Source organism: Crocodylus porosus, unplaced genomic scaffold (assembly GCF_001723895.1).
Source record: "Crocodylus porosus isolate Cpor-Errol unplaced genomic scaffold, CroPor_comp1, whole genome shotgun sequence".
NCBI lineage: Eukaryota > Metazoa > Chordata > Crocodylia > Crocodylidae > Crocodylus > Crocodylus porosus.
Genome location: NW_017728944.1, coordinates 3,077,119 through 3,088,213, shown reverse-complemented (window position 1 = coordinate 3,088,213; position 11,095 = coordinate 3,077,119). Strand labels below are relative to the sequence as shown.

General features: G+C 42.7%; 1 protein-coding gene across 1 annotated transcript in view; it reads left to right on the top strand.

The window, feature by feature from the left end:
- CCR7 (C-C motif chemokine receptor 7) overlaps positions 1-10,187 on the top strand; it is a 22,405-nt gene extending 12,218 nt beyond the window's left edge. Inside the window, exons 2-3 of the mRNA XM_019550363.1 lie at positions 1,538-1,587; positions 5,150-10,187. Of these exons, the coding sequence (XP_019405908.1) occupies positions 1,538-1,587; positions 5,150-6,220 (1,121 nt within the window). The 3' untranslated portion in view covers positions 6,221-10,187. The remainder of the gene's footprint in view (positions 1-1,537; positions 1,588-5,149) is intronic.
- The last annotated feature ends 908 nt before the right edge of the window (positions 10,188-11,095 follow it).

Below are 11,095 nucleotides of genomic sequence, written 5' to 3'. Positions count from 1 at the left end.
GGGGTCTTTAAGAGGAGGCTGGATGAACACCTTGCTGGGGTCATTTGACCCCAGTACTCTTTCCTGCCATGGCAGGGGGTCAGACTCGATGATCTGCTCAGGTCCCTTCCGACCCTACGAACTATGAAACTATGAAGTTTCATGTTCAGAAAGTTACTTACTTTCCTTGTGTCTCAACTTTATTAGTAGTAAATGAGGAACTGTGTCATAGAGGCTTTGTTTGGTTAATGACACAAAGAGCTGTAAAGATAAGCACTCCAACCTAGTTGCTAAATAACAAGTTCAGCCTGACCTGAAAATATCCCCAAGACAGACAGACACATGACCGAGACCCAGTCTACAAGAGATCAAGTAGATTGTAAGATGGACAATATTATCTCCAACTGGAGCAAAAGGAAGCAAGTGGAGTCCATGCCTTTCCAGATCAGTTTCTGACTTGAGCATTTTACTGTTTCACTTGTAACTGAGGCTGAAGCGCAAGGAAGGAAAATGCTTTCACTGGCCTCTGTTTCTACTAACCTCACTGGCCTCTGTTTCTACTAACCGCAGAAGGAAGAGCTGCCTGAGATTGCTCTGCATCTGAAGCAAGCTTTACATTTACTTTTTTTTCTAGCTGTCAGCATGCATTCTCAGAGCCAAGGGCAGCTGGAGCCAACTCTGACATTTAGAAAATTATAATATATTTCAGCTGGTTTTGATCTGTATACCCTGTAGGGAAGTCCAACTCCCTGTCCTGAAGTTCTGCCGCTGTGCTGTCAGGAAACAGCTGGGCCAGATTTATTGCAATCACAGCTGTACATTTCTCTTCACTTTGAGTAAGTTTCAGCCTAACAACCTAGAGCTGTGTACATGCTATGTGAGGCTTGTCACTGTAACATTGCACCTTGCAACACCAATAGGGTCTTTGCAAAAACATTAAATAAAAATAAGCCAAACCCATCATTTAGCCATACAGGAATCAATTAGATCTTTAGCTTCAGTGTTAACAACTGGGAACGGAGAACCCCGAGCACTACCAAGAGTGACTAGAAATACTGGTCACAAGCTGGCAGAGGGTAGATTCCGGCTAGATATCAGGAGGCGCTACTTCATGGTCAGGGCAGCTAGGATCTGGAACCAACTTCCAAGAGAAGTGGTCCTGGCTCCTACCCTAGGGGTCTTTAAGACAAGGCCAGACGAACACCTTGCTAGGGTTGTTTGACCCTAGTACTCTTTCCTGCCAAGGCAGGGGGTCAGACTTGATGATCTGCTCAGGTCCCTTCTGACCCTACTAACTATGAAACCCAACTATCAGGCTTCATTCAGCTCCCTGTTCTTCTACTAACTCACTATGTGACTGAGCTAGTCACATAATTTCTCTACTGTGCCTTAGTCAATCCATCTGTGCATAGCCTAATAAAGTCCATAAAATGTTGATGGGAGCACTGGATGAACAGCTATCATGGGTCTAAGATGTTATGATAAAACTTGTGTACAGTTTTCAAAGTGGACATAACCTGGAAATCTCTCTTAATTGCTGTGTCTCTTCTTTCTCTAGGTAAACAGATGACAGTGACAGTTGTTTTCAGTCTTCCCTTTATTTTCCAGGTAAGAAAATAAGACCAACAAAAAAACCTTCAAAAAACCCAACCCCGCCCCCCCCCCCAAAAAAAACAGTTGCTGGAAGCAGAGGGCTCTAGGCAAGTATGACAGACAAAAGCAGCAGCAAAAAGCTGGCCAGGGCAGAAAGGGATTCTAGCAGAAATCACTTGCATGTTAAAATCCTGAAGGGTGTTGATAAGTCTGCACAGAGGACAGGGTACACAGAGCATGCCAATTAAGGGGCCAGAAACAGGAGCACTTGGGGAAAAGATTTAAAGAACCAAACTGTGAACGAAAAGTGACCATTGGAGCTGGAATTTCAAGAAGGGTTTCTATAGTTGAAGCCAAGCTCTTATTTCAGCATCTAAATTCATGGCTGGGTTTTCAGAAGAGCCCAGAGTACTGAGGGCTAAGTGAGTTTGGAAATCTGGTTCCTGGATTTTGGAAAAGTCCTAACACTCTGATCCTCCAACCTTTGTTCAGCTGAAGACATAGGAGGGGACACATTACAGAGGGAAGAAAAAGTGTTCTTTTGCAGCCATGAGATAAAAGTTCATCTGCTCTTCACACTTGCACACAGAGTAAAACTTAGCACAGGAAAAAAAGCAAATATGGAAAGACCAGGGGGCCCTGTTCTGATCTGCTCCAGAAGCACGTGCCTTGAGTAATCTGCCCTGTAACTGCTTCTCACCTTCCTGCTGTTCAGGAAATGGATCTACCCCTCCTCCCCCAGCAGTATCAGTCTCAGCTTCTGCAAGGGCCTCAGAAAAGTGAGAAGGGTTCTGTGATATGTTCCCTTACCCTTTCAACCTCTGGTGTCAGTGACTTCTGCATAGGCAGGATGTGGGTAAAAGTTAAATTTGCTTGAGATGGAAGTGAGCATGTGAAGAAAATAAGCAACCAGATGCTGCTCCAGGAGAGCCTTTCATCTCTGTGCAGAGGACAGGGGAGACTAATAGGATACAGAAAAGCAGGACACAGACACTACAGCTTGCTTGTCCCTTTAGGCCCACTAAAGTATGGTAAATTGACATAGAAGATTCATCCCTGCTGAAACCATGGAGCAGGGGCCCTGTTCAGATGCTATTTTTCTTTTCTAAATCAGCACGACAATAGCTCCCTGCATTGGTTGCTGGATTTTATAACAGTTTCATAGGCATTATCTATTATTGTATTGTAGAAAGTCCTAGACAGGAAGGCCACAGCAAGGTCTTCTCACAGGGACCCATGTGTACCCCCCACCAAAATTAAGCCTAAAAAATTTTGCAAATTAAAGGCATACCCTTACAGGTAACAGGAAGGAAGCAGGAGAGTCAGAAAATATCCATGGACAAGAACAACTTGCTTGCCTACTCATAATTTTGTCACTGGCCTCCTGCTATTTGGTGCTCCTCTTAAAGCCCCAGATCCAAGAGACAAGCAATATCAGAATTTAAGCTTCTTAAAGACAGTGTAGTCCCCATGGTTGCCTAGAAAAATTCCAAAGGCAGGACCCTTAAATCTCAAAAGGAAAATGGAAGTCAGATAAGAGTCAGCTCAAATTTATTACTATTTTTAACAATTATTGATTTTTTTAGCCAATCTTTTGACTGCTCAGAGGCCTGACTCATAGCTGAGCACTTGTGATTGCCAATCACGTTTTCAGTATACTCCATATTAATTAAGAGGCCATGGAAAAAGCATTGATCAGGGCCACTGCACCTCCTGAACACATTAGAAGAAGCGTCTACTTAAAAGCAGCATTTGCTGCCATTAAGAACCAAATCAGCATTTCTGTAACACATTCTGAAGACAGACATGGTAATCTGTGGTGGTCTGAAATAATCAGGCAGAAGGTAGGGCAGGGCCTCTTGGAGACAGCCGTTTCAGACTTTTTGTAGGCACTAGATTACTTCAGATGACGTTTGAAGAGAAACCAGGTTTTCATATTCCTAACTATATAGGTTTACAGCAGGAATTTTAATATTCAGGCCAGGTGTAAAAATAGCAAATCTAGTTTGAAGGACACATGCATAGATTAAACAAAAGCGAAACAAAAGTGCATAGCAGTGCTTTCATGCAGCTCACCCCCTGGTTTAAAAGAATAGAGTGCAATCCTGCCAAAATACCCTTTTAGACAGGAACTCAAAATAGCATGTCCAGCAGCATTCCCTCTAAGCTGTGTGGTGCGCATGGCCGTGCAGGCGCGCTCATGCTGCACTGCCAGGCGTGCCTGTGCGGCCGTGCACGCCACACAGCTTAAGAGGAAATGCTGATATGCCCTGTGCTTTCTCAAGGCCAGCTTTACCCAGGCTGTCCACACTAATATTGTTCTGCAGGTCTTATTACAAATTCAGTCTTTGCCAACAGAACTGCTGCTCATGAAGACAGAAAAAGCAGCAATCTTGCCATGATTAACTGACAAGTTTCAAGATCAAAAGAAGTGAGGATGAGATGCAAATATACAACTGACTCAGGCTTTCAAACGTTGGGCTGGGAACATCATGTGGACCTCCTCACTCTTGTGACAGTTGCATTTGTCTTTTCTGTCACAGAAGTGACAATGTGTCAGCCTTTGAACCGCTGACATGAAGGACTAGTTCAGAATTGGCCTTCTGAGAATGGCTCAGGTCAATCCTTAATTTTAACCGATAAGGTTCTCTGTGGGGAAGTTCCTGAAAAACTCACATGACATTAGGAGTAGTGGTGGTTCAGTTTTTTAGCCAAATTCACTTAGTTATTGCATTCTGTATATAGGGTCTAGTGCTTACAAAAACTCATTTTATAGTTTGCTAGATGATTCAGAGAATAGCTCCTCCATTCTTCCTCACCATCAGTTTCACTGCAATAGCAAGTAAAGCAAGCCATCACTGTAGTTCAGTGGCTTCATCACTAAGACATCCAGAAGATGTCTAAAAGGCACTACATAATGATTTGAAGTACAACAATACTTAGAGACCTAAACTGAGGTCCCAGCCTCATAGATATAAGCCAGCATTATTAATAAAGATGTTTCTTTCCCTCCCCCCCTTGTTTCTGGGGCGTTGTATTTTGTGTGTTATCCCTGTTGGTCAAGTGGGCTTCCCACTATGCCCAGTTAGGTCAAGTTGGACATACACAACAGAAAAGACAAAAAAACAGATGCGACTAATACTACTTGGGCAATGCTTATGTTCCCACCAATGAAAGGAAAAGTCATCTTTAAAAAGTTATACAAAAAAAGTATTTTTTTCTCTCTTGCTTTTGGCAACAAACATTTTGAGACCAATTTCTGAATTTTGATTCTCCTATGGAAAAGCAAAACACTAAACATTTCCTGTGGAATTTCCATTTTCATGGGGATGGGAGGGGGGAGAGAAGAGTTTTGTCAGAGCTTTGAGCAACTCTATGACTTTTGCAAGAGGAAGGATTTGGAGGCTGTCTGGGATTTCTCTGCCCTTGCAAGCTGACTGATTTTACATACTATGTTTCAAGGTGAGGGAACTCCTGTAGGGAGCTCTGCATGGATGCAGCATTGGTGGGAGCGGGTGGGGAACCTGCCTCAATACAGGATCAGGGTCTGAGCATGCTTGTTTTCTTCCTATTCTAGTTCTGCACAGGCAACAATGTCACTGATGACTATGACTTCAACACCACAGTTGACTACAAAAATTATGAGATTATGTGCGAGAAGGCTGAGGTCCGGAGCTTCCGTGCTGCCTTCCTCCCAGTCATGTACACCATCATCTGTTTCACAGGGCTGCTGGGGAATGGGCTGGTAATGCTGACCTATGTCTATTTCAAGAGGCTCAAGACCATGACAGATGTCTACTTACTGAACCTGGCCTTGGCAGACATCCTCTTCCTCTTGACCCTCCCCTTCTGGGCCACAAGTGCAGCCAAACACTGGATTTTTGGGGAGTTTGCCTGCAAAACAGTTTACTGCATCTGCAGGATGAGCTTCTTTAGTGGGATGCTTCTGCTGTTGTCCATCAGCATTGATAGGTATTTTGCCATTGTCCAGGCTGCCTCTGCCCACCGCCTCCGGCCCCAGATGATCTTAGTCAGCAAAATCACCTGCATCCTTATCTGGATCCTGGCCTTTGTCCTCTCCATCCCAGAGCTAGTCCACAGTGGCGTGCAATATTCAGAGAACTCCCTTCCTCGCTGCTCCATTGCTGCTTCCGATTTGCAACAGTTTGACACCGGCATCAAAGTGTCTCAGATGGTCTTTGGCTTCCTGATGCCTTTGGTGGTCATGTCCTTCTGTTACTTTGTCATCATCAAGACTTTACTCCAGGCCCGGAACTTTGAGAAGAATAAAGCCATCAAGGTCATCATTGCTGTGGTGATAGTGTTTGTTGCCTTCCAGCTGCCCTACAATGGTGTTATGCTGGCCAAAACCATCTCGTCCTTCAACCACACAGACAGCATGTGCGAGAAGAGCAAGCAGCTTGATGTGGCAGATGATGTAACCTACACCTTGGCTTGCTTCCGCTGTTGCCTCAACCCTTTCCTCTATGCTTTCATCGGTGTCAAGTTCCGCAATGACCTCTTCAGGCTTCTTAAGGAGCTGGGCTGCCTAAGCCAAGAGAGACTCTGGCAGCTATCAACCTGCAGGGAAAACAAGAGGTTCTCCATTGCCATGGAGACAGAAACAACCACCACTTTCTCACCATGAGGTGCATTCTGCTCCCACTTGGACTGGGCTAAACCTGATGTTTTCCTATCTAATGGAGCCATCATGAACTACTGACTGAGCAGAACCAGCCTCTGGCTTGCCCAGATAACTGTACAAACTTCCCCACATTTCTGTATATCAGCACCGGTGAAAGATGAGCAGAGACTTTTATAACGGGCAATTAAGCTGGAGAGCAATAAGACTTGACTACAATATCTTATTGCAATAAGACTCCATTTTCCTTCTACTCTTCTCTACCCTACCCTACCATTTTCTCATTACAAACACTTGAAAAATACATAATCCTGAAAAAAAACCACCACAAACACTTGAGCCAAATGAAGTTCTTGTGTTAGACCTGAGCTCCCAGGACTACTCCCTTGCTTCAAATGCTACATTGAATTGGGCTGACTTTTGCCAAACAATGGCAGCACAAGCTCCATCAAGATATGTTTTGAGCACAATTACATGATAAGCTATATCTAGCATGCAACTCTCAACTCTGCTTCCCCTCCCTTTCACATTCTCATCAAAGTATTATGTATAATTTACACACACACAGATTTTTTAAAAAATATACAAAGTATGGTTACAACCCATTCAACTGAAAAAAAAGCTAAAGTAAGGTGATTGGGAAAACAACTTCCAAACCACTCCTGCTTGTGGCAAGATACTGGGATCCCACTTAGGAGGACCCATATAATCTGTAGGGCTTGAGCATTTTAGAGACAGTCACCTCTCTTTAGAAGTGATTTAGAGAGGTCTTAATTTGGGGTAATTAATTCCAAATAAGAGCATCCCCACAAGGTTTAATGTGTTTTAACCAATGCAGATTAAAATGTCCTGACTATCCCTGGGCAGGCAAACTGCTGGTGTTCTAAACTGCAAACTGTGAATACCTGGGGCTGGGTCCTCTAAGGTGCAAAACACTTTGGCATCAATCCAACAAGACACTTAGTAGACTTGACTGTTAAGCACCCCAGTAGTCCCAATGCTGCTCCACCCACTGCAATGAAAGTGGCCCCTGGTTCTTCGCATGCTTGACATTAAATCACACGTTTAAGTGCATTGCTGGATGGGGGCCAGAATGCTCAGCACATTGTGGGAAAGAACCCAGGATGCATGTATCCTGATTTTAAGTCTGAAGTTTGCTCTGGCCTTGGTCTGAGAGCTCAGGTTTGCTAATCTTTGGAATGTACTTAACTATAGCTTCTTGGGCTTTTCATAACAAGGTACAGGTATGCTTCTGAAGAAAATCTATGAATTTGTCACTGTAGCTTGCTGCCTTTGGTTCAAATGATGAATGCACGGGTGAGAGTTCTGCCTTCCCTGCCTTATCCCCACCTCTCTCTAAAAAATGCTATAAAGAGGTGCCTTTTCATGAATCCAGGATAAAACCAGCATTTTAGTTTTAAGCTACTGAAAATGTATTTTATATTCCTAAATGTCTGAGCTAATCTTGTCACTGCAATTTGATTTGACTGTGAAAGAGCACCACATGCTGAAGATCACTGCCAGAGCCACACACTTAAAAAAACAAAACAAAAACATGGCAGCTGAACAACAGATTATTGTCATGTAAAATAAGACACTGAAAAGAAGCCCAGAATGTAATGCCAGTCAGTTCATTTACTGAAAGAATGAAGGACTCCTACTTATGGATGAATGTCCTGGGAATTTGCTATCATGGGACAGCTGACTGTCAATTGGATAGGAGTTGCTGTAATTCATTTTGCATCTGTTCTGACTAGAGTACTGTCATCACTAAACCATACAGCTCTCCCTTGAGCCAGACAGCAAGGGCAAAAGGTCCCAGTACTGCATCTCTATTGGCAATGTTCACCTTATTACACCAAGTGACACAGAAGGATGGTGCTCCTAACCCCAACCTCTAGACACATTAGAAGCAAATTCTACCCTCTATGGAAAGAATCCCAACAGTCTAGCTGGCTATTCTTATACCAATGCTGCCAGCTACATAATTGGCCACATACCCAAAACCACACACACACAAAGCAAACACCACCACTTTCTTGAAAGCATGTGATCTGAGGTCAAGGAATACCAAATGATGCATCTAGTCTGTCTTTGAAAAGAAAATGTGTTCTGCTCTCTATCGTTTGTGTATTTAGAATGATAATCCCATCAGACCATTTATAGTGTGTCCTTTCTTGAAGCCCATGTCACTGCATAACAAGTGCTGCTTCCTAATTAGTCTTAGAAGATGAGGATGGTAAAATGACACACTAGAATATTCATTCCCTTTAGGTTTGATGCTACACTCATTATTCAGACAAGATACCCCTGGACTCCCAATAAGAATTCTGCCCAAGCTTATCATGCCGGAACCTTTTATTTTGCTGCATGAAGACAAAATACTTAAATAGTGTATACTTATGTAGTGTAGCTGTGCGAAGTTACTATATGTAGAAAAAGAGTGCACATTAATGTACATTGAAGATATATTGCTGTAAATTAAGCTTTTCATGCTAAGCATGTATTTTCATTAGGAGACCTATTTCATCAAAAAAGTATTTTTAATTTTATCCAGTTTTATCATAAATCCCCCTTTCCCCTCTTCCATAATACACTTCTCAATTTTAGAGCATCACTGCCTAACTTATTAATAGGAATACCAGGAGCATGCTGGGTAAAGTTACATACCAATTACAGAAATACTCACTAATTGAAAACAAAGACACTTGGGCCACGCTATTTTGAAGTTTGGGGTCTTAAGTTAGGATGAAGTATTATTTAGGCATTGAGAGAGGCGAAATCCAGACACTTATCCAAAAATGTTGAGCACTTGACTTCTCTCAAATTGTGAACAACTCCAAGGTGCCTGGTTCTTTTGAAAAGCATATAAAAAGGACAAGAATAGAGCACTTAAACTGGTGGTTTTCACTCAGGAACCTAATTTGAGGTGTCCCCGAAACTTGGCATATGCAGGTGGCTTGGAAAACAACCAATTAAAATACCTTGTTTCCCTCCCCCACTGGCATTTTCTCCAAGAGAGGGAGCTTGTACTGTTCCTAATAGTTAAACATGAATTATTCTAGACCTAGGAAGAGCTCCCCGTTGGTTCCTTTGCTCAACCTAGCTTCAAACCAACAGCAACCTGTAGAAAAATAATGTCTAATGGCCTTAATTGACATCTTATCTTTCTTTCATCTATTAGTGAAAATACCTTTAACAAGTCATTGATATATTTAAAATAGTGGAGCTTTATCCTTATTTTAACTCAGAATCCATTTATGTCAATGCTGCTCTAATATGGGTGTGCCTGATGGTATCTTGTTTTCTGCTTTTGTGTACAAGGATTTGTATTGGTAAAACATGTTTATGTCTAATTAAAAAAAAAAAAAAAAATCAGCAATGAAACATTTTTTTAATCACTTGATGGAAACTATTTACATGAAAAGACAATGACCGCAAAGCTACTGCTAGAATTCACCTGGATTCAAAAATAAAATGAAGGAAACAGAAAAATATACCATAAAAAAAAAAATCAGACCAGTTGTGTATCTTGTTCAATCTCCATCTCAGACAGAGTCCAGTACTAGATAACCTGCACCCAGGGAAAAAAACTTTTCCAAACCTCCATGATTGATTCATGCCCTGAAGCACAAGGGTCAATATCCTTTATAAAATTGCCTTCTATAACTTGCAGTTTTCATCCTGCAATACTTTAACCGTTCACTATAATAGCATTGTGGTGCAAACATCACAACACATGCATAAAAAATGAAAGTATGCCACTGTAAAATGAAGTGGCCAAGCACTACTAACACAACACACCAAAAGCAAATTAGGCAAAAGATTCTGTCCAGCAACATTTATTGTTTTACTACTGAAAATAGAAACATTTTAAAAGATTAACCACATCTTATAAAATATTCAGTTACTTTAAGCTCAGTACAAAGATCCCACCAACAGCTGAAAAAAAGCACAAACAAACCACAACAAATGGTTATGAACAAAGCCAAGCCAGCTTAAATATTTTAAAATAACAGAAAAGAAACATTTTTGCTTTGAACAGTGATAAAATTTAAACTGTGAATTAAGATGCTTCCTTTGTTGGAGAAGTCACAACATCAGTAACAGAACAACACTCAAGATTTTGCCACATGCTGTACACTTGCAAAAACCAGACTGGATTCTGATCCCAGGTGTTCAGAGAACACATTATCAGAGCATCCCTAGAACCTGCCAGCATAGCTACAAGCAGGCAAATGCATCATTTTTCAAGATGCCCTGTGGCACACACATCTAGATCTGGCCCATCTGTATGTGCCCTGTCAGCCTAACACAAAGCAAGTTCTTCCCAAACAGCACAAAGACAAATGCAGCTTCCAGGACCTCCTCTGAAATATGAACTATGCCAGAAAGTAGGGCTGTGTGAAGCTTCAGGTACTGATTCGATTTGGAAGAGAGTCAGCCGGATTCAGCGGCTGAATCTCCAAATCTGAATCGAATCAGGAGTCCGATAAAAAGCTCCGAATCAATCTGAAGCTCTCTGAATCAATTTGGAAAAGATTCAGAGAGCTTCGGAGATTCGGGCAGTCCCTACTCTCTGCTGCAGGGAGCTAGACCCAGACTCCTTGCTGATAACTAAGGGGCGGGGGGGTTTGGAGGAGAGGGGGAGGACCATGGGGGGACCCCTGCCAGGCCCCATCCCCTGCCAGCTTCCCCAGCCCACCTGAGTGCCCCCCACCCACTCTCCCAGCCCCATCAATGTCTTCCCCACCTGGCCGCAGCACCCTGGCTCTTTAAAAAACCCCTGCACTCACCGCCTGCCAGTGAGTGCACTGCATAGGGGGCTCTGCCACAAGCCCCCACCTGCTCTCCCAGCCCTGTCAATAGCTGCCCCTCATC